General features: G+C 52.9%; 1 protein-coding gene and 1 long non-coding RNA gene across 3 annotated transcripts; one reads left to right on the forward strand and one right to left on the reverse strand.

Moving 5' to 3' along the window:
- The first annotated feature begins 627 nt into the window (after window positions 1-627).
- Window positions 628-26,793, forward strand: FAM163B (family with sequence similarity 163 member B). Of its 2 annotated transcripts, none has more exons than XM_060199354.1 (3): window positions 628-880; window positions 24,102-24,239; window positions 24,805-26,793. In XM_060199354.1, exons 2-3 carry the CDS (start codon window positions 24,147-24,149, stop codon window positions 25,231-25,233), a joined length of 522 nt encoding a protein of 173 aa, XP_060055337.1. In that variant the 5' UTR covers window positions 628-880; window positions 24,102-24,146; the 3' UTR covers window positions 25,234-26,793. The 2 variants fall into 2 exon arrangements, with proteins under 2 accessions (XP_060055337.1, XP_007521498.1); XM_007521436.3 differs by having other exon boundaries at window positions 629-880; window positions 24,124-24,239.
- On the reverse strand, window positions 9,587-11,649 carry LOC132540721 (uncharacterized). Its single transcript, XR_009551881.1, has 2 exons — window positions 11,465-11,649; window positions 9,587-9,799 (listed from the first exon to the last, which is right to left on the reverse strand). It is a non-coding gene; the product is annotated as an uncharacterized LOC132540721 (long non-coding RNA).
- Window positions 26,794-27,261: the final 468 nt, after the last annotated feature.

Below are 27,261 nucleotides of genomic sequence, written 5' to 3' on the forward strand. Positions count from 1 at the left end.
GCACAATTCACATCTGCTCTGACATCCAGCCATCGGCCCTAACTCTGCTTTGGAGTCCGGAGGAAGAGGTCTGTGTCCTTCCCCACTGATGCTGGAGGAGACACAGAGGCATTTACAAACCTGCCAGCCCCCAATAGAGTGAGAATTAACCTGTCCCTACTTGCTGGGAGGCTGGTCAGAAAGAGAATGAAAACAAAGTGTGATAAAGACACATGTTTATTAAGCACTCCTTGTGTGCCAGCCCCCTGGACAGGGCTGAATTTCATTCTCCGTCCAGTCTTCAAGACTCTTAGTAGATACATTTTAAAGAATCAGAGAATCAGAGATTCCCCCCTCCCCCCTCCCTCTGCCCAAAGAAATAAGGGACTTGCCCCTAAGGTTGCTTGGGTGATAAGCATCCTCTTGAGCCTGACTCCAAGTCCCAAAGCTGGGGAACAGGAGTGGCTTGCAAACTGGCAGAGGGCAATGGGAAGCCCGCGGTGGGGCCCCCCAAGGCCGGCAGGCCTTCAGCACTAGGGACAGCTCCCGGGCTTCTGCCCGCAGCCCCCACGACTGCGCTCAGGAAGGGGGCTGGAGGCGCGCTCCCGACGCGTCTCGGGCACGCGCCCTCCCCACCAGCGCGCGCCCCCGAGCCCGCCCGCCTGGGACTGGGCTGCAGCGCGCGTGCAGCTCGCAGGGAGCAGCCTGGGAGTCCGGAGCCGCGGCCGCCGAGCTAACAGGGGGCTTCCGCCAGCCCCATAGCTGCCTCCCTCCCAGGGCCTCTCCCTCGCCGCCTCGCCCTCCGGCATGATCGGCCACTTCTAGCTGCGCCCTGCCCGGGACGGACGGTCACGTGCGCCAAGTCCTGGCCGGCCGGGCAGCCACGTTCCCATGGTTCAAGGTAAGGGCAGAGGGGTGCGCGGGGCACGGGGCACGGCGGCACCCCACACCTCCGGAGGCAGGCGCAGTCCTCACCTTGGCTGAACACACACCCCAGCCTGCTGGGGCCGCCCTGAGCTGGGTGCCTGCCCCACGTAGCTGCCAAAGGCTGGTGTCACCCACTAGATGCCCAGCCAGCCTCAGAGGGTGCCTCTTCAGGGGCCTGTGGATGCACAGAGGCAGACAGGCAGCACCGGCTGGAGTGGGGCCAGGATCCCCACTGTGCCAGGGGCACTCTTCAGCTCTCAGCTAGCTTGGTCATGAGGGAAATTGGGGAGGGAAAGTTTTCCCCAAGAGCCTGGACCCCATTCTCTCTGCTGCTGGCTGCAGAGACCTTCCATTTCAAACCACTCCCCTTGTGCCAAACACTTCAGACACTGGCCTCTCCCCCACCCCTGACCATTGACCTTCCTGCATGGCCCTTCATAGACCTGGTGTCCCTGAGAAAGAGGCATTGGTCTTATTTAACAGAGGGGGAAACTGAGGTGCAGAGAAGACTGGTCACTTGTCCAAGGTCACACGCCGAGCTGGGACAGAGCTGGCCCCAAACACACCAGCCTTGGTGCCTGCCACTCACCCAGCTTACACCGACCTTTGTCTGTTTGAAATCCTGGATTAAGTAGGAGTAGGGGGAGCTACAGGATGCCACTGGGGTCCTTCTACACCCCAGAAGCCCAGGTGGAGGTCGCTGTCCACCCTCCCACACACTCTGTAAATCACCCCACTCAGAGTCCTAACCCCCTCAAGGCCAGCTACTTCCTAGGCCACAGCAGTCTACACAGTTTGCCTCAAAGTGGCTTCTGGGACTTCAAGAAAGGACCCCCAAGGGCCAAGCTCACTGACCCTTCTCAGGGATAAGAGAATGCCTTAGGCTGGAGAGGGGTTGGTTGTGATCCTTTGTGCCCTGAGTACAAACTTCCAGAATGGCTTGGATGCTGGGAACTTCTGATGAGAGCATTCTGGCTCCAGAAGCCTAAACTCAGGAAAGATGGGTTTGTGTCCATTCATTCTTTCATGTGGCCAGTGCTTGCTGACTATCCAGACAGGGTGCGAGAGGTGTGACAAAGGAAGTGGGCAGGGATCCTTGTGCCCCTTGTCCTGCTAACTTCTGGCCTCCTTGTCCAGAGGGCTTCCAGAGGGCTGTCTGATTTGGATTCCCTGGTAAACTTAGAAATAACTTAATTATTTCTAAGGGCAGGACTCTCCCAGTCTCACTGGGGACACGTGAACCTCCAGGGTATAGAGTTCAAGGAGTGTTTGCTTGTTCCTCTAAAAGTGCTGACACTTTTGGAGGTGTTTCTGCACCTCATTTTTGGGTTTTTTTTTCTGTAGATGGGAAATGGCGCCCACCCCAGAATCTGTAGACAGGCACTGCTGATGCCAGGGACAGGTGGGCACAGGTGGAGGAACCATTACCTCTGTGACTGGTTCCCTCAGAGTAATTTCAGGCCAGTCATTCTGCTTCTCTTGACCTCAGCCTCACATGTGTGAAATGCAGGGCTGGGTTGTGTCTTGTCCCTAATGGGTCATTGTAAGTTTGTTCCTCTAACCCCTAAAAGGACTGGGGAAATCTGGGAGAAACCCCAGGACCAGAGGAGCGTGGAGGGAGGTAAAATCTGGCCTAAGCCCAAGCCTCTGTGATGCCCATCCCTCTATATGCCATTCAAGCAGCTGTGCCATCTTGCATGCTTGGTGGCTGGCTCAGAATTGAAACTGTGAGTTAGCTCTGGGTGGCCTGGGGACCTCTCCTGGGTGGCCTCCTGCAGAGATGCCAGGTGAAGATTAACTGTGGTGCCCAGGATGGGCAAGGAAGTAGGTGAGGCTGTGGGAGAGATTCTTTGTGTCTCAGAAAATGACAACTGACTCCAGGTTCTGGGACAGGAGGCAGGTAGAACTGCAGCAGCAGGGCCTTGTCCTGCCCTCTACACACTCAGCCAAAGCAGCAAGTCCAAGTCTGCATCAGTCAAGAGCCCTAATACAGCAGCAAGTAGATCCCAATCACTCAGCCTCATGTGCTGAACTGGGCTTGCTCCTGCCTCCTGCTGAGCAAGGCCAGCTAGAAGCCTGCAGCCCCAGACCTGGGCACCCAGCTCTGTGCCCACCGAGGCTGGGGCAGCTGAAGGCTGGCAGCCTGATGTGCTCTTTTGCTCAGGGCTGGCTCTCCTGCCAGTGGCTCAGTCCCTTTGGCTTTGCTCCAGAGGGGCCCTGATAAATGTGGCAACCTCAGCGTCTGCCAGCTTTGCTCCTGCACTGCTCAAAAGGGTCTCCTGGGTGCCTTTGCTTCTCTTTCCAAAGTTATTTGTTCCCTTTGGAACACGCACATTCTCTCTCTCTCTCTCTCTCTCTCTCTCTCTCTGGAGAATCAAGGGACCCAGTGAGCTGCATGCAGCAGGAGCCCCTCAAGTCTGATGAAAGCTTGGTTTGCAAGCCCAGCTCAAGGCTTCCTGGTGGTAGGACAGGCACTGTGACCTCAACTTCCCTTGGGAGGGAGACAACAAACCATCCAGGCAAAACTCTGAAGCCTTGGGATGAAGGAGTGGGTTTTCTCTTGGGTTCACAGGCACCACAGTAAGTGAGCCTAGAGGAGTGTGGTCAGGCCTGGCCTTCAGCCACCGCTCTCAGGCTGTAGCAAGGAGGTGACCTGGAGAGGTGAGACCTGAGACTGGGAAGTTGTAGAGAGAAACTGCAGCATCTGATCCGAAGGGAAATGCTGGACTCCTGGGCCAGCAGAAGACTGTGGCAGTGGGGAGACATCCCAGGACCTGAGGATATTGTTTCTATCACTCTACACTGAGCCAGGCAGACACTTGTAATGGCAGGAGACAGGGTTCACCAGAAGTAAACAGAGAGCTGGCAGCCAGGGGGTTTTGGGGACTTTCTATTCCGTTGGTCACATGACATCAGAGCTGCTGATCCGGGCCCTGACTTGGTATCACCTGCTATCCACACTGGGCCCCAGTCAGGCCAAGCACATCACCTGGGCTCAACTTTCCCAGGTGGCGGAGATGAGTGCAGGCTAGACCAGGTCAAGGGCCCAAGCAGTGGCTCCAGAACAAGTCAGGCTTCCCGAACCTCACCTGTCACTGTCCCAGCTGCACACCTGGCTTGGTGGGATAAGACTGCACCTTTTGGGCCAGTCCCAGCTGCTTTGATGTCTAAGCTGTGTGTCCCCAGTGAAGCTACTTAGCCTCTCTGGGCCTCAGCTTATTCACTCATAAAAATACTTTTTTTTTTTTTTTTCTCCAGAGCACTGCTCAGCTCTGGCTTATGGTGGTGCAGGGGATTGGACTTTTGGAGCCTCAGGCATGAGAGTATCTTTGCATAACCATTATGCTATCTACCCCTACCCTAAGAATACATATTTTAGGATACACCAGGAAGGGAATCTGTGCGCTGCTGAGCCCTCTCCCAGGCCTGGCTGCCCTCACCCCCAGGCAGCCCCTGCCTGCTCCACTTCCTGGATCATCACAGGGTGGTGCTGGGTACACAGGCTCTGGGGCTGCCCTTGAGAGCAGGCAGGCTTCCCCCTGGGTGGGCCACCCTGGTTCCTGATGGTCACCTACATCTCTACTCTTCCTAGGCAGGTCCACAGTTTCTGCATTTGCTGGAGGCCAAGGTGGCCCACTGGGCACATCAGGCAATAGCCCCCGGCCCTCCAGAGAACAGCATCCCCCTCCCCCCAGCCCCCCGCCTCTGAGTGTGACTGTCACTTACTGCATTTAGCTGCACTGGATAGGTGCCAGTCTGGAGCAGCCACACTGGGGGTGATCCACAGACTGGGGACTGGCTTGAAATGCAGATCACCAGGCTCAGCCTTCTCCTCTGAGCTCCCCGCTGGCTCCAGGCTAGGTGAAGCTTGCTGCTCTATCACGAAAACACACTCCACTACCAAAACAGAAAAGCTGTTCCACTTTCCTCAAGCTCCCCCATGCGACTTTGTCTCTGCAGTGTGATTTTAATTAATATACATTAAACCTCAGTGCAGAGTAAGGGGCTGTTAAGTAAAGTGAACATGGGCTCGCCAAAGAAGAGAAGCCTTGTGGCTCAGCTTCTGTTCACCAGGGAGTGAATGAAAGCCCTGCTGAACCCAGCTGTGACCACCATCCCTGCCTATCTCCCAGTCATAGGCTTTCTGTCCTTCCTGTCCCTGTGCTCAATGGATCTCCATTACCTCTCCACATCAACACCTGACTCTCATTTGTAGGGTGTGAAGAACATCCCATTCTGTTGGGTGGGTACTATCACTCTGTTTCCCCTCCTCACAGACAAGGCTGTCATGGCAGGGGAAGGGGGAAGCTGAGGGATGGGAAGTGGGGGGCATATGCTTGTGCACAGTTAGACATCAGGGAGGAGCACTTCCTGACAGAGGGCAACAATGTCACCAGGCAGCATGGATTGGGAGGAAGCTTCCCAAGGACCAGGTCAATCAGTGAGGACTTCCTGGGAGCAGAACCAGAGCCTCTACAGAGTGTAGAGCCTCTACCAGAGTGTAGAGTGGGGAGGAGCTGGTGTAGTGGAGAGATGAGGTGTTTCTGCACTTGTTGGGGTGCAGAGGTACCCTGGGCTTTTTCACCAGCTGGGCTTCTTCCAGTGACCTCCTTGGCTTTGAGTGCTCCACTATATGTGGTGACAGAGCCCAGTGGGTCACCCCACACCTTGAAAAGGCTCCCCCCACCTCCCAGGACCAAGGGCTCACTGCACACCTGCCCTGTGCCCAGGACCCAGTTCTCAGAGCAGCACCTGTCCATACACCCCCAAGCTTGAGGTCCTGCTAAGCTGCCCTGAGTGGCGAGAGGCAGGGGAATGTGGAGACTTTAGGGCCCAGGGCACAGGGGACACAACCTTCCTGTTCCTGTGCTCAGTGGTGCCCCTTGGTAGAGTTCCTGGCCTGGGGGGGTCTTGATAGGACACATCTTTTGTGGTATGAAGTGCCAGGCTTCCACTGTTTCCTTCATCCTTCCACCAGGCCTTGGCAGGCACATGCGCACCTGTCATATTGTCATATTCAGGGACTTTCTTAAAGCAAACAAAGCTGCTTATTTTTACTGTTCAAAGGTGGCATTTCATCAGGCTTTCCCTCTCTCTCTGCAAGGGACCTTGTCACTGAGGCACCCCTCCTGGGAACCAAACACAGTACCTTCTTTCCACCAGGGTCCTGCTCCCCCTCTCCAAATACTGCCAGCCCAGCAACAGCTTTGACAGCACTGAACTCAGGGCCCAGTGAGTTAGCCAGCACTGGCTCAGAGGATGGAGAAGGATCAGGTCTCCCAGTGAAGCAGCCCTCTGGGTATTTATCTGTGTTTTCAATGTGTTTATTCAAGTACTGATGGTGCAGAAGGCTTCCAGCTCAGGGTAAGCCCATCCACTGACTATATTAAAAATATAAACAGCTATAATTTTACCTTCATGGAACTTCCCACATGGGAGTTCCCTCTAATTACTAAACAGATTTCTATTTCAACATTGTTATATATATATATATATATATATATATATATATATATATATATATATATCATGGTGTTTTGAGGTGGCTTTGATCACTACTAGGCAGAGTGCCTAGCTTTCTTCCCAGGATTGTCTGTGTCACTGAACGAGGCCCCAGAGTGAGGGCTTGATCTGGGCCACTGGCAGGGGTGGTGGGGCTTCCTCTGGCTGCAAAGTCTCTGCAGAATGGCTCCAAACACAAGGCACTGAGGCAGCTCAACCCAATTACTGATATGGCTCCTACCAGCTGGCGAGCTTGGGCACACTACAGAATGTCTCTGTGCCTCAGTTTCCCTGGTCCACATGACTGGGGCAGAGCTGTGGTCCCCTTACGTTGTATTGGTGAAGATTCATCATCGTCTTCATCATCATCATCATCACCACCACCACCCATTCACAACCTCTAGACAAGCAGAGGAACCCCGCCATGAGGCCTTGGTGTTCGATCTTGGGGTCTCCAGCATAAGGGGGCAGGAGCTGCTGTGTAACCCTTATGATGTGAGGTCAGAGCTCCATCGCCTGCTTTGAACCTGGGGCAGTTGAAGATAGTACCCAGTCTCCTGGTGCAGCCCCAGGGGTGAGGGCTGCATCTTAACAGATCATGTTAAGCCCCCAACCCTTTTTCTTGCCCTGATCCTGCAGGTTGACCTCATTTCTTCTTTTTTATTTTATTTTTTAGTTTTAGATATATCATTCATGTATTGGATAGAGACAGGGAAATGGAGAGGAAGGGAGAAAGAGAGATACCTGCAGCGCTGCTTTACTGCTTGTGAAGTTTTTACTCTCCAGGTGGGGAGTAAGGGCTTGAACCCAGATCCTTGAGCATTTTAAGATGTGCTTTCAGCCAGGTGCACCACTGTCTGCTCCCTGACCTGATTTCTATTTCTGGAACATTCTAAGACTTTTCCTCCACAAAGGTGTTCCCTGCCCTAAGCTGAGATGCCATTGTTAGAGCCTGGATGGGGGCAATCTCTCCCCTCCAAGCCACACCCTCCTCCCAGAAGCACTCAGAATATTCCAGAAACAAGGAATGACCCACCCACCGAGACAGAGCAAGGAGCGGAACAGCTAGGGATGGCGGGGTCTGCCATGTGCATGGCAACCCAGCTTCCCACTGCAGGAAGGGTGTCTTCCCAGCCTGGCTCCAGACCTGCCAGGCCTGGCCTCGGGTTCATGCTGCCTTTCTTCATTGGCAGTGACAACAAGGACAGGTTTTTAAAAAATCATGTAATCTGCAAGACGGGCGCTTTCAACAAGACGCCCACACTCACTTAAAAATGGCTGAGCCCAATTTTTCAAAAAAAAAAAAAGAAAGAAAGAAAGAAAGAAAGGAAGAAAGAAAAGGAAGTTGATGGAAAACAAATGGCTTTGGGCAGGGTCTTTGCAGAAACCAGGAGGGGGCTGGGTAGTGACAATGAAATGAGCTCCATGGTTGCAGTGTCCTGGGCAATGCTGAACCCCACCAGGAGAGTGGAGGTGATGGGAGAGGTGACCCCTGACACTGTGTGGGGCAGCATGCAGGCTCCCCAGAATGTGATAAGGGGATTATGCAGTGAGGGAGCCAGGACTGATAGCTGTGGTGGTGGGGGTGGGGTGGGGGGTTCTGCTGTCCCCAACGTCACATTTGCACAGAAAGGAATCCTTCTCTGGAGCTAGATGTGGAAAAAAACTTGAGGTGACCCTAGGAAGGAATAAGGAACCTGGAATTTGGTCAGAGAGGATCAGCCCTGTCCCTGCGGGAGCTGGAGCCTCTCAGACTGATCATTCTGGATGAGTTGTGATGTCAAGAGAGAAAAGGTTCTGTGGCTTTGTATCGAGCAGATGATTTTGCCCAGCTGCTGTCCAGGCCTCTCCTGAATCCAGGGGGAAAGGCAGGGAGCGTTCTCCAAGGCTGAGTGTCCATCATGCCAAGTTTCTGACTCCTCAAGACACTTGTGGCCCTGGATTCTGGGCACCTGTGGTTTCCCCTGAGGGTGATCTGCCCTCTGCAGACCCTTGGGCTCTCCAGTCATCCCCACAGCTCACCCCCTTACAACTATACCAACTAAGACAAAGGTTGGGGTCTAGGTGGGTTTCCCAGATGGGTGCCAGACCCATGGGGTTTTGTGGTTTAAACAGGAGTGTCCCCACTGCTGGACAAGCTGGCCAGTTTCTTTGAAATAGCCAGGTTACTGGATTAGTCCATCTGCTCTTTATGCAGTATCAGCACTAGACACACACACACACGTATATGCTCAGATACACATGTTCTCACATGTGTGTATATACATGCATGTCCATGCACACATGTATTTATGGGCAGGCACACACATCACTATGTCCAGTAGGGTGGACAGGCCTGGCCTCTTTGACAGGACAGACAGGGACTTCAGGATAGCCCCATGTGTGTGGAGCAGACAAGTGGAACACTAAGTCTGAGGGGTTGGCAGGCCCATCCTCGGTGTCCCCTGGGAAGAGGACAGAGCTCATGTCCTGCTGACCCCCTGGGGATGACTCTCTGGGTAAACACTACACCTGAATTCTCAGCTGTGCAGATGGCACTGTTCTAACAGGACTCTGCAGAGGGACCTGGGGAGAGTGAGGAGAGGGCCCTGCCTGTCTCCCACCTTCCCGCCCTCCAGTCCTGCAGCTGGGCCTAGTTCCTGGGTAGAAATTGTCGGAATACCCTAGTCTGTGGGTTCAGGGGAGCCCCACCTCCTCACCTCAGCACGCAAGCACACTGCTGTAGCCATGGAAACTGCCTGAAACCTTGTGAACAGCTAAAATATAGATACATTTGTGGGTTTTTTTTCCTGTTTTGTTTTTTTAAGACATGATACAGCTTTCTCTTTGTCTTCTGGCACACCTTTGTGTGCAGGGGAGTTGAAACAAGGCAGAGTGTGTTTTGTCGCCCCATTCCCTATACACCCCAGCCAGGGCTTTAGTCCAAGGCATCAGGGTCTCCATGGGGCATCACCCTGGGACTGAGCCCCCAAGATAAGCAGATCTTACTCCAACCCCACCCAACAGCAACCTGTCTCCCCTGACTACTCAGAGAGCCCACCAGCTGGATTTCCTGAGATCCAGAGACCCCAGAGAAAGCCCACAACTGGCCATTATCCACTGGGTCATTATCCACTGCTCAGACTGGGCACAATGGATCCAACCCCAACATAAAATGAGATCAAACACACATCATGGCTAGGACTGGCATGTAGACCTCCAAGACCTCCAGGAGAGGTCATGCCAAAGAGTGCTTTATTTCACCCCAGTATCAGAAAGCTTTCTTGCTGGATGGGGATTCTAGGTGGTTTCCTGAGGGCTTGCTCCACTGTCTGCTGGTTTCCATTGTCTTTAGGTAACATCAGCTGTCAATCTTACCTTCCCTCCTCTCCACATCCAATGTCTCTTCTCTCTGTTTTGTTTAGTTGGGTATGATTATTATTATCATTATCATCATTAGTATTTCAGATTTTCCCTTTATCCCTGTTTTTAAAATGTATTTATTCATTTACTGGATAGAGACAGAGATAAACTGAGATAGAAAGGGGAGATATATATAGAGAGAAGCCTGCGGCACTACTTCACCACTTGTGAAGCTTTGGGTGGGGATGGGGACATGAACCCAGATTTTTACACATGGTAACACATGCACTCAACCAGATGTGCCACCACTCAGCCTCCCTTTACCTCTGGTTTTAAACAAATTGCTTAGAAAGCTTAAGCAATTTGCTCTTTCATGTGTTTGTGGCTGATCAAGTATTTTGAATCTGCAGGTTGATATTTTTCATCCCCTTGGATAAATTGCTGCTGCCGTGTTTCTAACCTTTTCCCTCTGGGAATCCTAACCACACGTCTATTAGGCCATTTGAAATGCCCACGTTTCCTCATCTCTGAAGCTGTTTAGTCACTTGTGTCTTGTCTCTTTTCTCTGTTTCATTTTGGATGGTTCCCATTGCCATTTTCCAATTCACTTACCTTTCCCTCTGAGATGTTAATACCCAGTGTCATTTCATCTCAGGCATTAGTGTTGTTTTATTTCTTTCTTTTTAATCTCTAGAACTTTAATTTGAACCTTTTAACCATTTTCCATGTTTCTGCCTAATATGCTTATTTTTTTTTCCTCGAGTGTTTTCAACATGTGGAAAATAATCATAATAGCTATAGATATTTTAATGGCCTTTTTGTCTAGTTCTACCATTTGAGCTATTTCTGGTTTAGTTCTAGTTGGCTGACTTTTCTCCTCAGTGTGTCTAGCACAGTGAATTCTACTCAGTAGGTTGTTAGGTCCCATGTGTATTTGTGAGCTTGTCCTGGGATGCACTTGTTATTGAAAAATTTTAATCCAGTGACCCATGAGGCAGCACAGTGGGTAAAGCATTGGCCTCTCAAGCCTGAGTCCCATGGTCAGTTCCCGACACTAAGGTTGAGGCTTTACTTCTATTTCTCTCCTCCCCCATCATTCTCTCATAAATAAAATCTAAAAATAAAAATAACTGAATTATTTTTTTAAATATTCCTATTTTTTAAATTTTTATTTATTCCCTTTTGTTGCTCTTGTTGTTTTATTGTTGTAGTTATTGTTGTTGTTATTGATGTCATCATTTTTGGATAGGACAGAGAGAAATGGAAAGAGGAGGGGAAGACAGAAAGGGGGAGAGAAAGACAGACACCTGCAGACCTGCTTCACCACTTGTGAAGTGACTCCCCTGCAGGTGGGGAGCCGGGGGCTCAAACTGGGATCCTTAAGCCAGTCCTTGCTTCACGCCACATGCACTTAACCCGCTGTGCCACCACCTGACTCCCAATAACTGAATTCTTAATTCAGTTCTATCTGCTATACTTTGTTAGGCAAACGCCCTTTGAGTGGGGAGACCTATGGAGTTTTGCTCACACCCAGGCTGATAAGTGCTCACCAGACCATCCGGGGCCTCCAGCTCATCACCCTGAGACTGTCCACGTATCCTTCTTGAACTCTCAGCAATGTCTCCTCAGGGAGAATCACCTGGATTCTCTGGCTTTGCCACCTGGAAACTTATTAGGCAGGAGTTTGCAAGCCATGGGCCTCCTCATTTCTTACCTTTTCTTGTCTTTCAATCTCCCAAGAAGCTCACCCTCCTCCAGCACTGAGCACCAGGGCTTCGTAGATTCCTGTCATGGGTATCAAGTGGTTTCAGCCTGGAGGCTCCATCTGGACCCCATTCCTCCATCTGGGCTGGAACTAAGCACTGAGGCTTAGTGCTCCCAACTACAGGGGGACTCCTAGGGTCAGAGACAGAGGAGTAAGTAACTTACCTCTTACCTCTGGGGAAACAGAGCCTGGCAGCCAGTCATTGTCACACCCACTGTGACACAGTGCAGAGCTTGGAGCCCCCCTAGGCTCATCTGTGTCCCCACCTCTCCCATCCTATCACCCTGAGTCCTGTTAATGCTCCCCCTGGTCAGCTCTACCCATACATCCTCCCTCTCCCACACATCTGGCATTGCAGCAGCCTAAACCAGTGCTCTGCCCTCCTTCTGGCCACAAGGTGTCAGTGTGTGTGTGTGTGTGTGTGTGTGTGTGTGCGCCCTCCACCTGCCCTCCACCACCTTGCTCCCACCCTGCTCCCTTTTCCTCTGGCAGCTTTGTTATCCACGTCCACTGGTTTATTTTACTTTGTTTTGCTTGTTCACCTGCTGGTGTCCTTACATCACACACATAAGAGAACTCAGCATACAGTATTTGTCTTTCTCTGACTTACTGTGCATCACATAATCCCCTTACGTTGCCTCCGTTTTGCTGCAAGTGACAAACTCTTTTCTAGTCTATTTCTTACTGTGCAGTAGTCCATAGGGAGTGTGGTCCTTCATGGGATGTCATTGAAAGGCAGAGCTGGGCAGCACATTTCTGTGCCTGCCTGCTGGGCTCACTCAGTCTCCTTTTCCTGAAAGCCAGAATGCAGCCAGGGACAAACAGCCAAGCCATGTCTTTGGTGACTCAAGTGCCATGTGGAAGAAGCAGGTTTGGAAAAAAAAAATACTTAGACTGTCAAGTGACAAAGGCTAAGAGCAGACAGGCAGCCAAGTAAAGGAGTGAGGGGCAGTGGTGGATGGAGTGGGGGGGGTCCTCTTTTCATGAGCCAAAGAAGCCAGAAATGGCACTCCTCTGCCTTTTATACCACCCTATCTGCATTGTCTTTTTTTGGTAAGTAGATCTAAAGACTGAAGCTAGTGCCTCACATGTGCAAGGCATGTGCTCTGCTGCTGAGCTATCTCTCTGACTCTTGGTATTGTTGGTAGATGGCCAGAGGAGGTCTCTGAGGAGACATCTGAACAGAGACTTGTGTAGAATGAGAGGACAAGCCAAGGCAGAGGCAGATGGGATAGGCCGGGTCTGCTGTGAATGTAGCAGTGAAGGCAGAAAAGCCTGCTGGGGCATCTGCAGAGGAAACTATGGCTCTGGGTGGGCCACCATGGGGTAGAAGTGGGGGGCAAGGTACCATCTCTTAAAAAATATTTTTGGGGAGTTGGCCAGTAGTGCAGCGGGATAAGCACACGTGGCGCAAAGCGCAAGGACTGGTTCAAGTCCCTGGCTCCCCACCTGCAGGGGAGTTGCTTCACAGGGGGTGAAGCAGGTCTGCAGGTGTCTATCTTTCTCTCCCCCTCTCTGTCTTCCCCTCCTCTCTCCATTTCTCTCTGTCCTATCCAACAACAATGACATCAACAACAATAATAACTACAACAACAAAAAGCAAGGGCAACAAAAGGGGATAAATAAATATTTTAAAAAACACATTAAAATACTTTTATTTATTTATTAGATAGAGACAACCAGAAACTGAGAGGAAGGGGATGATAGGGAGGGAGAGAGACTGAGAGACACCTGCAGCACTGCTTCACCACTCATGAGACTTTCTTCCTGCGGGTCGGGACTGGGAGCTTGAACCTGGGTCCTTGCACATTGTAATATGTGTGCTTAACCAGGTGTGCCACTACCAGGCCCCACAAGGTACCATCTCCCTGCTGTGATCTCGTTCTGTAAAAAAGAAAGAGAAAGAAAGGGGAAAGAGAAAGAAAAAAGGAAGGAAAGAAGGAAGGAAGGAAGGAAGGAAGGAAGGAAGGAAGGAAGGAAGGAAGGAAGGAAGGAAGGGAAGTCAAATCACTACCAGAAAGCTTGGGGAGATAGCACAGAGGTTATGCACTAGACTTTCATGCCTGAGTTTCTGAGGTCCCAAGTTCAATGCCTAGCGCCATCAATAAGCTAGAGCTGAGCAATGTTCTTCTCGTAAACAGCACTGGATCTTGTGTTCACAAAACCCTCCCCCCACACACATACCTAGTGTCCAGAACCTGCCCACAGTGTCCACATGTGTTCATAGATGCTTATCCTGAGTGCAGTGTGCTCTGTTAGGGGACATGGAGACACAGCTGAGACAGCCTAGCCCCAGTGCTGGCAGCCCAAGTGACAGGAAGTCAGGCCATGGTTTCCTCTGTGTGTATGACCTGCCTGAGACTGTACCTCAATTTCCCCTTTGCAGGGGACCCCCCTGCGCTAGCCTGAGTGCCCTGAAGGCTAAGAGGTCCCAGGGTCCTGCACAGAGTATGTGCTTCATAACTGGAAGTAAGCTCACGGAGTCCAACAGGTCCCCATCTCCCCTCTCAAGAGCCACTGGGATTGAGGAGCTGAGTCCAGGAGCCATTCTCAGTTCTTGGACACTGATGGACAGAGTGAGTCAGGTAGCAGCGGGGTGTTTGGCAAATCCAGCCTCTGCACATTGTTATCGTGAGGGGAGAGAGGATGCCAGCTCTGTCTGCAGCAGAGCAGGGGCTCCCCTGAGGCAGGTGTGGAACTCAGGCCTCTCCCATCCCTTAAATGCAACCCTAAAAAGTTCCAGAATGGTGTGTCTCACCCACCTCTCTATGGACCTCACACCACACTGACTCAGCCTGCACTTTGTTTGTTGTATCCCCAGTTCCACTTGCCCAGGAGACAAGGGATGGAGGCAACGGAAGTGGGGGGGGCAGGGTCAAGGTCCCTCTCAAGGCCCACCCCCACCCCGCATATACTCCAGGACCTGTTCCATGCAAACTGGCCAAAAGAATGCCCCATTCAAACCAAATCTGCCCACATTTGGGGTCCTCAGCTGTCTCCTTGGGATGTATTGACCCCTGGTGGCGGGAGGACCACAAAACACTTGGGGAGCCTGTTCTTATCTTCAAGGGACTTCCTCTCTGATGGGGCACGGGGTGGGGGGGGGAGAGGGCAGGACAGAGAAGGTGAGGGCACCCCTGTCCCACTCTAGCCAAGCAGAAGACTAGCAACAGAAGGGAAATGGCAAGACACGGGCTTTAGAGTGGCCACCAAGATCATCTCTTCCTCCCAAGAGCAGCTCTGGACCAGTCTCCTTTGCTGTAAAGCAAAGTTCTGATGCCTTCTGAGCAGGTGGTACTGTGTGTATGTGTGTGAGGAGGGGGATGGTTTCACCCCTCCCTCCTGGCACAGCAGTTGTTCTTCAGTCAGGACTGTGCACTTATTCATGGCACTAGTGGCCACTCAGGGTGTTTGAGGGAGGCAGTAGCCTGCTCCTGCTTCTGAGGTCCCTGCTGGCATGATGGAGGTTGCCCAGCTGCCTGAAGGACCAGAGAGACCCTGGCATAGTTCCTGCATGGAGGGGTCAGGAAACACTTCTATGTGCCAGTCTCTGCCTTCCAGAAGGTTCCAGGGGAGGCCAGTGACTGCCTGTGAGTCACTGGCCTCTGCCCCCATCATGTGTTCACAGCTCACCTGGGCACGTGCTGGGCAACTCGCTCAGGGCCAAATGGCCAGCGGGGGGCAGAGGGCTGAGTCACAGCCAAGGTCTGCTGGGGAGGGGGGTGCTTACCAGGGGGAGAGCTTCCGGAAGTCTGAAAACCCTTAAAATGGGCAAACCTCCATGTTCTCTGGGCCAGACCTCCAGGCTTACTGGATGTCCAACCCAGGGGTATTCAGAAGCTCTCCCAGACTGGCAGCCCCATATCCCCCGACCCCTATGGGTATTCTTGGCTTCCAAGCCCCAGGTGGGCACAGGCACAGTTGACGGGGCCTCTTGTACTTGGCTGTCCTGAGGAGCTGAGTGCCACCTGGGCTGGGGATGCATGGGGGACACCAGGTGCTACTGGAGATCCCTGCAGCTTCAGCCCTCTGCTGCCTCCCCCCCTCCCCCCAGCTCTGGATAACATCTCCCAGACCGAAGCCCGCTCCGCTCTGCTGAGCACTTCCCCATCTATTTATTAGGGGAGGCAGAAATCTGGGAGCCTGTGGAGCGTGAAATGAGGAACAAATGTGGAGGAGGTCTAGACAGGAACTCTGCGGGCCGTGCGGGCTGGGGGCCCGGGGGTGTCCAGGTAGCGGGCGGCCCTGCAGGCAGACAGATGTGTTTGTGGAGGGAGAGGCAGCTGGCTCCCCAGAGCCCCTGGGGAGGCTGGGCACAGCAGAGGCCTGCTGGGGAGGCAGTAAGCCCGGAGCCCCAGTCAGGACACGCCCCGCCTCGGTTTCCCCGTCTGGAAACATGCGCCACTGGTGGCCACTGGCTTGGCGTGTTTGCTGGTTCAGCCGGCAGATTCCAGGACTCTGCTTGGACCCAGCAAGGGCTGGGCATTTGCATACCCAGCCTGGTGCCCCAAATGCCTAACTAGAGCCTCTGAGCTTGTCTCTGGCTTCTAGGGAGCACAGGGCAGCTCAGAATTGGAGGATGCCCTGCACCCCACTGGGAGTTGGGGGCATTAAACACTGTCTACACGCAGTTCTCAGCCACCTTGGCAGCTGGAGAAGGACAGGGCAGGAGGAGTGAAAGAAAATAGGAGCATCTCAGCCCAAATGCAGGGCATATGGTCCAGATGGCAGCCTTGTGAGGGGCCTCCAAGCCAGGGGGATGCTGCAGTGGGGAAGGGGCTGTGGTGGGGGAGGCAGGTGGAAGGTCAGTGTCTGGCCCCACTGCCAGGTGTTTCCTGGGCCTTGTCCTCAGAACCACCCCACACCCTGCCCATCGGTGCTGGCAGACTGCTGCCTGCTGCCCTCCTTCTCTGCCAGCTGGGGGTAATGGTGGTGCCCAGAGTGTCTCTATCTCACATGTTGACAGGTTTTCCCAGCAGGATAAGGTGGGAACAGGAAAGCAAAGCTGTTTATAAAGCTTTAAAGCTGTTTATGGTCCTGGGAGGCTGATTAACGATCCAGCGCCCTCCTTGCCAAATTGCCTTGGCTGATGGCGCACCAGGGACATCCGGGAGAGCAGTGAAGGGATGTGTCACCTGGCCTGGGCACCTGGCCACCTCCCACCCTGTGCCTCTGCCTATGCTGTGCCCACTGCTGTCTCAACCTCCTCCAGGAAGTCCTAGCCACTACCACCTTGATCCAGCAGCCCTGAGCTCCAAAGGCCTGCTCTCATCTCTTGGGTTCACCATAGAGCTATTCTTAGGTGGCAGTGTCTAGGGAGTCTCTGGATCAGCCCAGCTTCTCTCTGAGACCCCTGGCAAACTAGGGATGTCACCTTGACTGACTGCTTAGACCAGCACCTGGCACTGTTTGACATCTGTCACTCTTTGCCTTTGATGAAGTCTTGGTTGATTTACTTAACTCTGGGGAGTTAAACTTATTTTGCCTGGGATTGAACCTGGGACCTCAGAGCCTCATGTAGAAAAGTCTTTTATGGCACCATTCTGCTGTCTCCCTGCTCTGCAAGGGCAGAAAGGTACGAGGTTAGGAAAAGGGACTCTGATTACTGGCCTTCCACCAGCTCACTGTGTGATGTCAAGGAGTAATAACCCCTGTCCTCCCTCTACTGACCTCAGCTTCCTTCCACCTATCAGTGGAGAGTGCAACATGGGCTCTCATGGCACCAGCCTTTCAAGATTCCAGAAAAAGCCTTAGAGAAACACAGAGGGCTTCCTGGAGGGAGAAGCATGCTCTGGGCAAAGGGAAGAGCATCTGGGGTGTAAGAACACAGTCATTTTAGATGGGTGGCAGGAGGGTGGTGCTATAGTGACCTTGTCCCTCTCAGGGTGCTTTTGGAAATTAGCTGGCCCAGTGTCAGGCCAGGATGCCAGCAGTGTGCATGTCTGCTGGCCCGTCCGACTGTCGGCCCCGTGCCTGTGGCAGGCATTGCCGCCCCGGCGTGCGCGTCTCCTAGAGCGAGCAGGGCCGCTCCAGCTGGCCAGGGTGTGGGTGTTGGAGCCATGGCTGCTGACAGCCCTGGGCGCCCTGCCTGAGCCAGCACTGGCCTTGCCTTCCGCCAGGCTGACTACACCAGAGCCTGAGAGAGCCGGGTGGAGTGGTGTGCAGCTCAGCCAGCACCCCTGGGGGCCCTGCCAAAGGGCCTAGAGCAAGGAGGGGCCAGACATGGGTGGTGGCAGTGTCTGCACCCTCTTGACTTGCTCCCTGTCTACACAGAGGGGAACTGAGGCAGGGAGCAAGGACACTGGAAGCTTTGGCCTATGGCTTCCAGGGAGAAGCATGGCTGGATCAGGGGGTAGGGGTGGCAGTGACTGTGATGATCTTTTCAGGGTGCAGGGCATACACTGTGGGCTCCAGAGGCCTAGAGGAACTGGAGCCCACTTTCTTCAACATCCCCCATCCTTTCTGTGTCCCTTGAGACTGTCACCTCAGGCCCAACATGGCCTGGTTTTCATTCCAGCACCCATTTTGATGCAGAAGACTAAGTAGCCAGTGTGGACCAGCCAGCACCCCTGGGAGAGAAAGGGGCAGCTAGAACAGCAGGACACACAAAAAGGGCAGGACCTCAAAACCCAGAAGCTGTGGTAGCAGCTCCCACAGATTTACTGTGGACTTTGGGGTGTTTGCACCCCACAAAGCAGAGGCTTGGGGCTCAGCCATGGTGGAGAGTTATCTTTCCATGATAACAGTAGCCTTGACATTGCCTCCCAAGCCTCAGACTGAGGATGCTAGGACTAGGGTGCTACTACTTCCTTTTAGAGATGTGGCCCACACCCCAAGGGATGTGGGGAGAAGGTTTCAGAGGGGACATGGCTGGACTTGGAGGAAAAGATCCTCACTGGTCAGGTCCTGGGCCTTGGGGTGCCAGCCAAGGGGTGCAGTGATGGCTGTGAGTGTGATGGGGCCTGTGGATTGGGATGAGGTGGGGGACCAGTACCCTTAGGGGTACTGTGTCTGTCTATGTCACTGGGAACCTGACTACCTTTCTCTGAGCCTCAGTCCCCTCATCTGCCAAGCTAGTGATCTCTGCCACCAAGATGACTGAAAGAGGGCCTAAGGTTCATTCTGTTGGCTTTCTGGGGTGACCCCTGGAGTCTTCAAGAGCACCCTCAAGACAGTGACTAGGGGCAGGGCTCAGTACACTGCAAGCAGCTGCCTGCTCTGTTTTGCCGCCCCTCCACAAAGAACGTGCAATGCATCTGGACAGCAGACCTTCCCCCACTGTCCCCTCTGCTCTCTGGACCTGGATGGGGTTGCCTGCACCCTGAAGGACCCGGCAGGCCAGCTGGCCTCCTTCTTGCGGGGCCATGGCAGGTCAGAGCTGCCGGCAAGGCGCCCAGGAATGTGGGGTCCCCGGCTCCTGCTATCTGTCTGTCTGTCTGTCTGTGTGGCCTGCACTGTCTCAGTCCCTGCCATCCAGCTGTGTCCGCATCTGCTTGTCTGCACCTCTATCTGAACTTGGAGCTATTTGTGTGTCTGACTGTGTCTTGTCTCAAACTCTGGGGCTGTCTGGGTCTGCCTGCCTGTCTGTCTGTTGGGGGAGTCCCTCTCTAGCTTTGCCTCTGATAAGCAATACCCTCATGTCCCTCCACATCTACTGTGTCCCCTCTACTTCTTGTGTCTGCTACAGAGTCTCAGGAAATCGCTGTACCTCCCAGCACACCACATACCTTCCTTGCACCCCCTGCATCCCACCCCCCAACCCAGCTCAGGGGCTCAGCCCCTCTCTCAGACCCACGGCGCTGTCTGTCAGTTACTCTCACACATTCCTGGAAGAAGAGAAGTTGGCCCGGCTTCCGTGAGTCTCTGGCAGGCTCTGTACGCGGTTGAGAAACGTGCACTCCGCAGAGCTGCTCGCTGCACATTCCTGCCATTGCAGAAAGTGAGGACGTGCCTGGATGCCCACCCGCAGGGCTGCTCCACGTGATGGGTGCTGTGCCACCAGAAGGAGGGCTGGGCAGGCCGTGGCTGAGGGGCTGGGGGGCTTCGTGGGGAGAGTCGCAGGCTGTCTGCAGAGACAGGCTGCCTGGCTAAACCAGAGCAGGTGCATATGGAGGAGTACAGGTGGCCACTTTTGCTATCTGGGGTGGGGGTGGGGAGGAATAGGCATTTGCGTATATTTTTAGAAAGGAGCGATGGGAGAGTAAACCCAAAAAGGAGATTGTGAACATGGATCAAGCAAGCTAGGGGCAGAGAGGGAGCAAAAAGCCTTTGCCTTTGGAACCAAGTGTTAGCTGTTGTAGAGAGAGAGGGGAAAAAAATGATGATTAACAAAGAAAAAAAAAAAACAATCAGAATCAATGACTCCCTGAGCTTCAAGTAGCAGAAAAGTCATACTAAGAATTCAAAACATTCTTTTCACTCTACATGCCCAAGGAAGATAGCAATAAAGAGAAGAAGATAAAAGTCAAGTAGTTACACACCTGGTTGAGCACACATGTTACAGTGCATAAGGACCTGAGTTCAAGAACCCATCCTCACTTGCAGAGGGGAAGCTTCATTTATGATGAAGCAGGTCTATAGGTATATAGGTCTCTCTCTCTCTCTATATATATATATATGTGTGTGTGTGTGTGTGTGTGTATGTGTGTGTGTGTGTGTGTGTGTGTGTCAAGGGGAAGCTTCATTTATGATGAAGCAGGTCTATAGGTATATAGGTCTCTCTCTCTATATATATATGTGTGTGTGTGTGTGTGTGTGTGTGTGTCTCCCCTTCTCTCTTGATTTCTCTCTGTCCTATCAAGTAAATGATTAACTAAAATCATAAAAAAGAGAAAAATGTGAAAAAAGAAGCAAACATGTATCCAATGCCACTCAGCAAGTTTATCCTTAAAAATATTGTTCTTCTTCTTTTAAGAGCATGGCACAAAATGAAAAAATGTAAATAAGCAACAAGGCATGTATTATTAGGAAAGAGTTTTCTTGTAAAGGTCACATAAACCTTATTTTAATAAGCAAAACCTTGTCTCTCCTTGTAAGTGGCAGTAGCAGTATGAATGTATGTTTGACTTTTCCCCTCCTAAAAAATAAAAAAGAACCTATTAACTCCGGCTACTGAAAATACCTAGACATGAGGAAACCCAGGAGTTATGAGCACCCCTGGACCCCAAACTGTGTTCTCTTGCTGCATGGCTTGGGGTGTGGAGAGAGGTCCCATTCAAAGACCATTACAAGATTACCCCAGACCTATAGTGCTTAAAAAAATCAGGACTACATTAGAAATCAGGGGCCCCCAGCAAAATGACACAGGAGCCCCCTTGGAAGGGCTTCTGAACCTAGTAGGGTCATTTGAAGCCCAAAGAGGACACTTTCCAGATCAGGTTGAAATCCACCAAGACACGAAGGGCAGGGTGACCACTCACAGAGACACTTGGCCTCAGCCTCCTCAGGGCACCAGGTACTCTGACAGCTTGTAGGTGCTGTGGGTGTCAGGGCTGGGGTGTTGGTGGTGGGGTGACACAGCTTTAGGAACTCTGCTGTGCAGAAAAACCATCCAGGCAACCTGGGAAATTTCACAGAGCATGAGTGTGGAGAAATGACAGATGTGCAGAGTCACTTTTTGCAGCCTTTCATGAAACACTGGGTCCAGGCAGTGGCCCCAAGGCTGCTCCTGAAATGGAAGGGAAGTCAGCAGGCCATGGAAGAACCGGGTGTTGACCGTGAAACCACAGCTTAATCCCCACATCCAGACGAGAGAGACAAGCGGTCTCTGTCTCCAAGAGTGGTGCAACAGGAAACCAGTTTAAGGGACAGAACGGTGACAGAAGGGCCTGTTAACCGTCCCAAGAGGAAATTCAGTTAGCTGCACGACATGGAAAAGTCTGGAAGATTGAGGACCCAGCTGCATCGTTCTTCCTGGAGGTGACTGGAGAGGGCTTAACGACAGGCTATTTTCCTAAAGGTCATCTGTCATACCATGCACTGAAGTGTTGGGGAGTAAACGGGCTCTGGCATTTCCTTGGTTGCTTTCTCCTCCTGCTGTGCCCACGCCCTCAGCCTGCAAAATACAAATCAATGGGAGAGGACAGAGCCATTGGTGCAGGGGGCTGGGGTCTGGCATCCCTGGCCTGTACCAGGAAGCTGCTGGCCATCTGAGGATTTGTAAGTCAGTCATTAATCCTTGTCAACTTGAAACAGTGACCCCACAAAAGTCAGACAATACTCCTTCTTCTGAGGGCTAGTATCTCACCATCAGTCAGACGGACGGCCCGGTGACAATCCTGTCCCTTCTTTTGGTGTGTGTGTGTGTGTGTGTGTGTGTGTGTGTGTGTGTGTGTGTGTGTGTGTATAATTCTCCACAATAAGGGTGGGTCCTGAGGCCAAGGATTTCCCCCCTTTGGGAGTGTTTACCCTGAAAACTCTATTGCAATGGCTGTTACAACTCAAGAGCCTCCAAATGAGCCTGTGTTGGCTACAGCAGGGCTTTCATGCTTTTAAAAAAATTTAAGCGGGGGGTCGGGTGGTAGCACAACAGACTAAGCACACATGACGCAAAACGTAAGGATCTGGATTCAAGCCTCAGTTCCCCAGCTGCAGGGGAGTCGCTCACAGGCGGTGAAGCAGGTCTATCTTTCTCTCTCCCTCTCTGTCTTCCCCTCCTCTCTCCATTTCTCTCTGTCCTATCCAACAACGATGACATCAATAACAACAACAATAATAACTACAACAATAACAAGGGCAACAAAATGGAATAAACAAATATTTTTTTAAAATGTAAGCAACCTAAATGTCAAGAAGGAGCTGGGGGGGGGGCTGTTGTCTTGTTTTTCAGTTTTGTGAGATGAGAGAGTATTGTGGCGGAAGGTGGGGACAAGTGCACAGGCGTGTGGACACACTTAGTGCCAGCAAGCCAGTCACTTGGATGGTGAGCTGGCACATTGGACATGATGTGGATTCTGCTGCAGTGGAAACATCCAAAGGGGTCAGCTATAGTATATAAAGTGGAGTATGAGTGGAAGTGGTGTTGCAGAGGATAATTTACAATATGGAAAAAAATAGGCCCACTTCACCATGCTTGAAGGCTACTCAAACCCCTGGCACCACAGGAGAGCATCATGCAGCGGGGAAGCTTCATCAACTGTGGGGCACTGCTGTGGTGTCTTTCACTATCTCTCTCTTTAAGAAAAAAAGGAGTCTGGCAGGAACAGTGGAATCTCAAAGTTGCAAAACTCTTGCATCAAAAAAGGGGATATTCCCCCACTTTGTTTGGGAGGTTAGTGGTTTACAGTACAATTGTTGACACAAAGGCACAATTTCTTGTTTTAATATTTATTGTATTACTTTTTACTTTGAAGGGACAGAGAGAAATTGAAAGGGAAGGAGAAAGAGAGAGACCTGCAGCACTTCTTCACTTCTCATAAAGCTTCCCCCTGCAGGTGGGGACCAGAGGCTTGAATATGGATATAAGTTCTCATTACCCATGGTAGCTGTCTGCAAAATGCTCTCACCCCCAACTTAGGTCCCTTTCCATCATCATGAACCAAGACCCCTCTCCACCCCCCCCCACTCCCTTCCTTTCTCAGAGTCCTTTCTTTGGTGCAATATACTACATCCCGTCCAAGTTTCACTTTGTGATTTCCCTTTCTGTCCTTGTTTCTTAAAGTTTACCTACAAGTGAGATCATTTTCCCTTCTCTTTCTTGGCTTATCCTACTTACTATGATTCTTTCACTTTCCATCCAACTCATCAGAATGCTAGAAATGAACTTACCCACATGACCCAGCAATTCCTCTCCTAGGGATATAACTACAGAAATACACCCATCCTAAGAGATCTGTGTACACCTATGTTTATAGCAGCATAATCTGTAATAGTTCAAACTTGGAAGAAACCCAAGTCCTCAGTGGCGAATGAGTGACTAAGAAAGTCATGGTATACATACACAGAGGACTACTACTTAGCTGTTTAAAATGATAGTCATCTTTGCTTCATCTTAGATGAAATATGAAAAGGGGTAGAGCAGTCTCATTATGTGAAAAAGCTGGTTAAGAAAGCATAGGTTGGGGCCAAAAAGCTAGCTCACTGCCTAGCTGCTCTGTGCCTTGGTTTTCTCCACCTGCACTGGGTAGGGCATGTGCCTTGCCCTGTGCATGACCCAGATTTGAGCCCCAGCACCATGGGGGGAGGTTCTACAGCAATGGAGGAAATTTGGGTGCTGTGTTCTCTCTCCTCTCAACATTCTGTCTCTCAATTTGAATGGAAACAGAAGAGCAGCAATTGGGAGATTTTTAATGCAGGATGTATAGAGTCGGGCTGGAAGGGTGCCATCCATGGGGAGGCAGGGGCTCTGCATACCCTTCCTGTGAATGGTGGGGCACATACATGTGATGGTGCACAAGGACCCAGGTTCAAGTCCCTGGGTCCCCCCTGCTTGATGAGTGGTAAAGCAGGGCTGGAGGTGTCTCTCTTTCTCTCCCTCTCCCCTCTCAATTTCTCACTGTCTCTATCTACTAAATTAAATAGAGACAGTGAGGAAGAGGGTCTTGCCCCCAGGCCCCCCCACACCCCAGCCTCTCACTGGGGTGTCCAGGGTACTGTGGCTTGTGTTCCAGGCTGTTGATGGAGAAGGGGGCGGATGACAGCCGGGACAGTGGTCATCACCGGGGGCATCTTGGCAACTGTGATCCTCCTGTGCATCATTGCTGTTCTGTGCTATTGCCGACTCCAGGTACCAGGGCTGGGGGGCTGGGCAAGGGCACCCGCAGAGGGAAGGTGTGCCACACACACACAGGGGGTTGCCGGGGTGCACTATCCCAGGAAAGGGGCAAAGAGTTGGGTCTCTGGGAAGAAGCAGAAGCCACTGGGCTGGTTCCCCATGGGGTGCCTGATGCAGCCCTGCCAGGGCTTCCTAGACACCCCACTGGGGCTCCACAGGGGGGGTAACCAAAGGGATTTTGCCAGTGGCACCTTGCTTCCTGGGCAAGCATGGCACCTCATGATCTCTGCTTTCCCATTCCTGTGTTCGGCCATCCTTTCTGACAGAGGCCAAAAAGCTAAAGGAGTCTGGCCTGGGGCCCAGGTACCAGACACAGACCAGCTCAACTGCTTTCAAGCTGTCTAGCTGCTCTGTGCCTTGGTTTCCTCACCTGCAAAATGGCACCTGCACTGGGCTACTGCCTGGGGCCAAGTGCTCAGCAAGGCCCAGCCAGGCTCCCCAAGTGGGGTAACCAGAGATGGACATACTCCCAAACTCCTCTTAAGGGGGTGCAGGAGTGACAGCCCTCTGCCCACAGTACTACTGCTGCAAGAAGGAGGAGTCAGAGGACGACGAGGAGGAGCCCGACTTCGCAGTGCACTCGCACCTGCCACCCCTGCATTCCAACCGCAACCTAGTGCTCACCAACGGGCCAGCCCTGTACCCCGGCGCCACCTCAGCCACTGCCTTCGGCCACAAGTCCCCACAGGCTCGCAGTGCCCTGTGCCGAAGCTGCTCCCACTACGAGCCGCCCAGCTTCTTTCTGCAGGAGCCCGAGGAGGAGGAGGAGGCAGCCATGCGCAACGGCGGGGAGCGTGTGCTGGGCTACCGCAGCATCAGCCAGGAAGACTTGGAGCTGCCGCCAGCTGCCGGGGCCTTCGCTGGGCTGCTGGCGCTCAACCCCAACCGCCTGTCGGCCATGCGTGAGGCTTTCTCCCGCAGCCGTAGCATCAGCACCGATGTCTGAGCCGATGCGTAAGCCGGCTACTTCTCAGACCATGGAGGGGGCCCTGGGGCCCGCGCCTGGGCCCCAGCCAGCTACCCTCAATTCCCTGGCATCACAGGGGACCTGGGGTTGGGGAGCCTTAGGGCCCAGCCTCAGGGAGTTCCAGGGCTCCCCACAGGGCTAAGGCAGCCTAGCCACTCTCCGGGCTGTGACAGATGAGCAGGTGCCGGGAGCTGAGCAGTGTGCTGGAGCCATTGTCCCTTTGCAGCTCGGCCCTTCCAGAACAGCCACTGCTGGCTGCATGGCTTGACTATGTCAGCTGTCTCTGGACCTCAGCGGATGCTCTGGCTCTCAGGAGGGATGACTGCAGCCATGCATGATGTGTCTCCTCCCTCCTGGTTTCAAGTGCCCAGTGCACTGGTGGAGTAGCCCTCTTTGCAGATTCCCCTAGAAGGGGAGGGTTCCAAGGAATTGGAACTCCGGGGATGCCCAGCTCCAAGTGGATTGGGTTTTTTTTTTGGAGGGAGGATGGGGTGCAGAGAGAAGAAGAGGCTGTTTCCTTGCTCTGTGCTATTGTCCACATGACTTTGTGCCACCATCTGGGGGGATCTGCACAGCTGTGGACAGTGGCCAGAGTGGCCCACCATCTCCCCACAAGGTCTGGCCCCTCCTGTTCCAGGCCTTGACTTTCCCCCTCATGCAGAGATGTGTGGCTGGCCTTGGAAGCCCTGCCAGCTCTGACCCCCAAGGGGCCCCAGCCTGAAAGTGAGGTCCAGTCCCCCCATATCCCCTCAGCCCTGCTGAGCCTTCTATCAGCAAGCTCCCACCTGGGCTAGGAATGATCCTGGACTTCCTTCTGCAGCTCCTTCCCTGTGGCTGGGGAACTCATGTCCAATGGGTGTTCCAGAGAAGCACCCCAGACCCATGGCTGTGCAGCTCCCAGGTCAGAGGCAGCATCTCCTCCCCAAGGCCCCCTCATCTCAGGAGTGCTCTGCTCTAGACCTTGCCATGGAACCTCTGGAGCATGGGAGTCCCCACAGGACCAGGGAGGCTGGCCAGACACCCCAGCTAAGCCCCCTTCCTGAAAGACAGCATCTACAGCATGTGATGTCCCAGCCACACAGCCCTGGACAGGGAAAGTAGGGGACTGATTTTCCCTGTTCTACCTTCAATACTGTTTCCCCTTCTTCCTCTCTCCCCCTGCCACAGTTTGGATATACTAGTGGAATACACACACACACACACACACACACACACACACACACATACACACACTCCAGCTTCCCCAAGAAGCCCCCTTCCTTTGTCAAACTTCATGAATTTGTTTCTAGACACATTAGCTTGGGGGGGGGGTTGTGGGGGGGAGAGGCTTGGGCTAGGAGGTGGGGCATCCTGTGGCTGTTCTGTTTCCGGTCTCCTGTTTCCTTCCAGTCTCTTCCCTGTGCACTCTTAGATCAATCTGAGATGAAACCAGTGCTCGGCCACACCAAGGCTGCCTGGCTTCTCTGTGGGCACCTGTGGGATGCCTGCCTTGTCCCCAAGAAAGCAAAGGCCAATAAAACTCATCCCCAGCACCATGAATGTTGTGGTCTGCCTGGGACTCCAGAACTTTCTGGAGGGGCCAGGTTCAGAAGAGTCAGCGTTCCTGGCCCAACCAGCAAGAGCTAAGGGATCTGCCACAGGGGATTTGCCACAGGGGATTAGCCACCCACTTCCGAGTAGCCCAGGTGGGGGGCTGGCTCATGGTCCAAGGCTGGAACCCCTGCCTGAACTCAGAGCTTCTGGTGAGCCCCATGAGGGTGCCTGGGGCAGGTCACCGATCTCTCTGGGCTTCAGCCTTAGCTGGATGCTGACACTGGCTTCAAAGGAGCCTGGGAAGCCAGGTGGGCATCGCCAATAAAGCTCCAGGCACAGAACCCAGTCTACAGTAAGTACTCAGAAAGTCGATCCAGGAAGCAGGGTGGGGAGCTGAGGCTGAGGGGGGAAGTCAGGGGGGGCCTGGACACACATGAGTGGGTGCAGTGGGGAAGCTCGTGGAATCAGTGACTC

The sequence above is a fragment of the Erinaceus europaeus genome, chromosome 10, assembly GCF_950295315.1.
Source record: "Erinaceus europaeus chromosome 10, mEriEur2.1, whole genome shotgun sequence".
NCBI classification, from domain to species: Eukaryota; Metazoa; Chordata; class Mammalia; order Eulipotyphla; family Erinaceidae; genus Erinaceus; species Erinaceus europaeus.

Excerpts from the sequence above, each read along its gene's own strand:
- FAM163B (XM_060199354.1), top strand. The coding sequence starts at position 24,147 with ATGACAGCCGGGACAGTGGTCATCACCGGGGGCATCTTGGCAACTGTG. Across the intron at positions 24,240-24,804 it reads TGTGCTATTGCCGACTCCAG|TACTACTGCTGCAAGAAGGA; the intron begins GTACCAGGGCTG and ends CTCTGCCCACAG.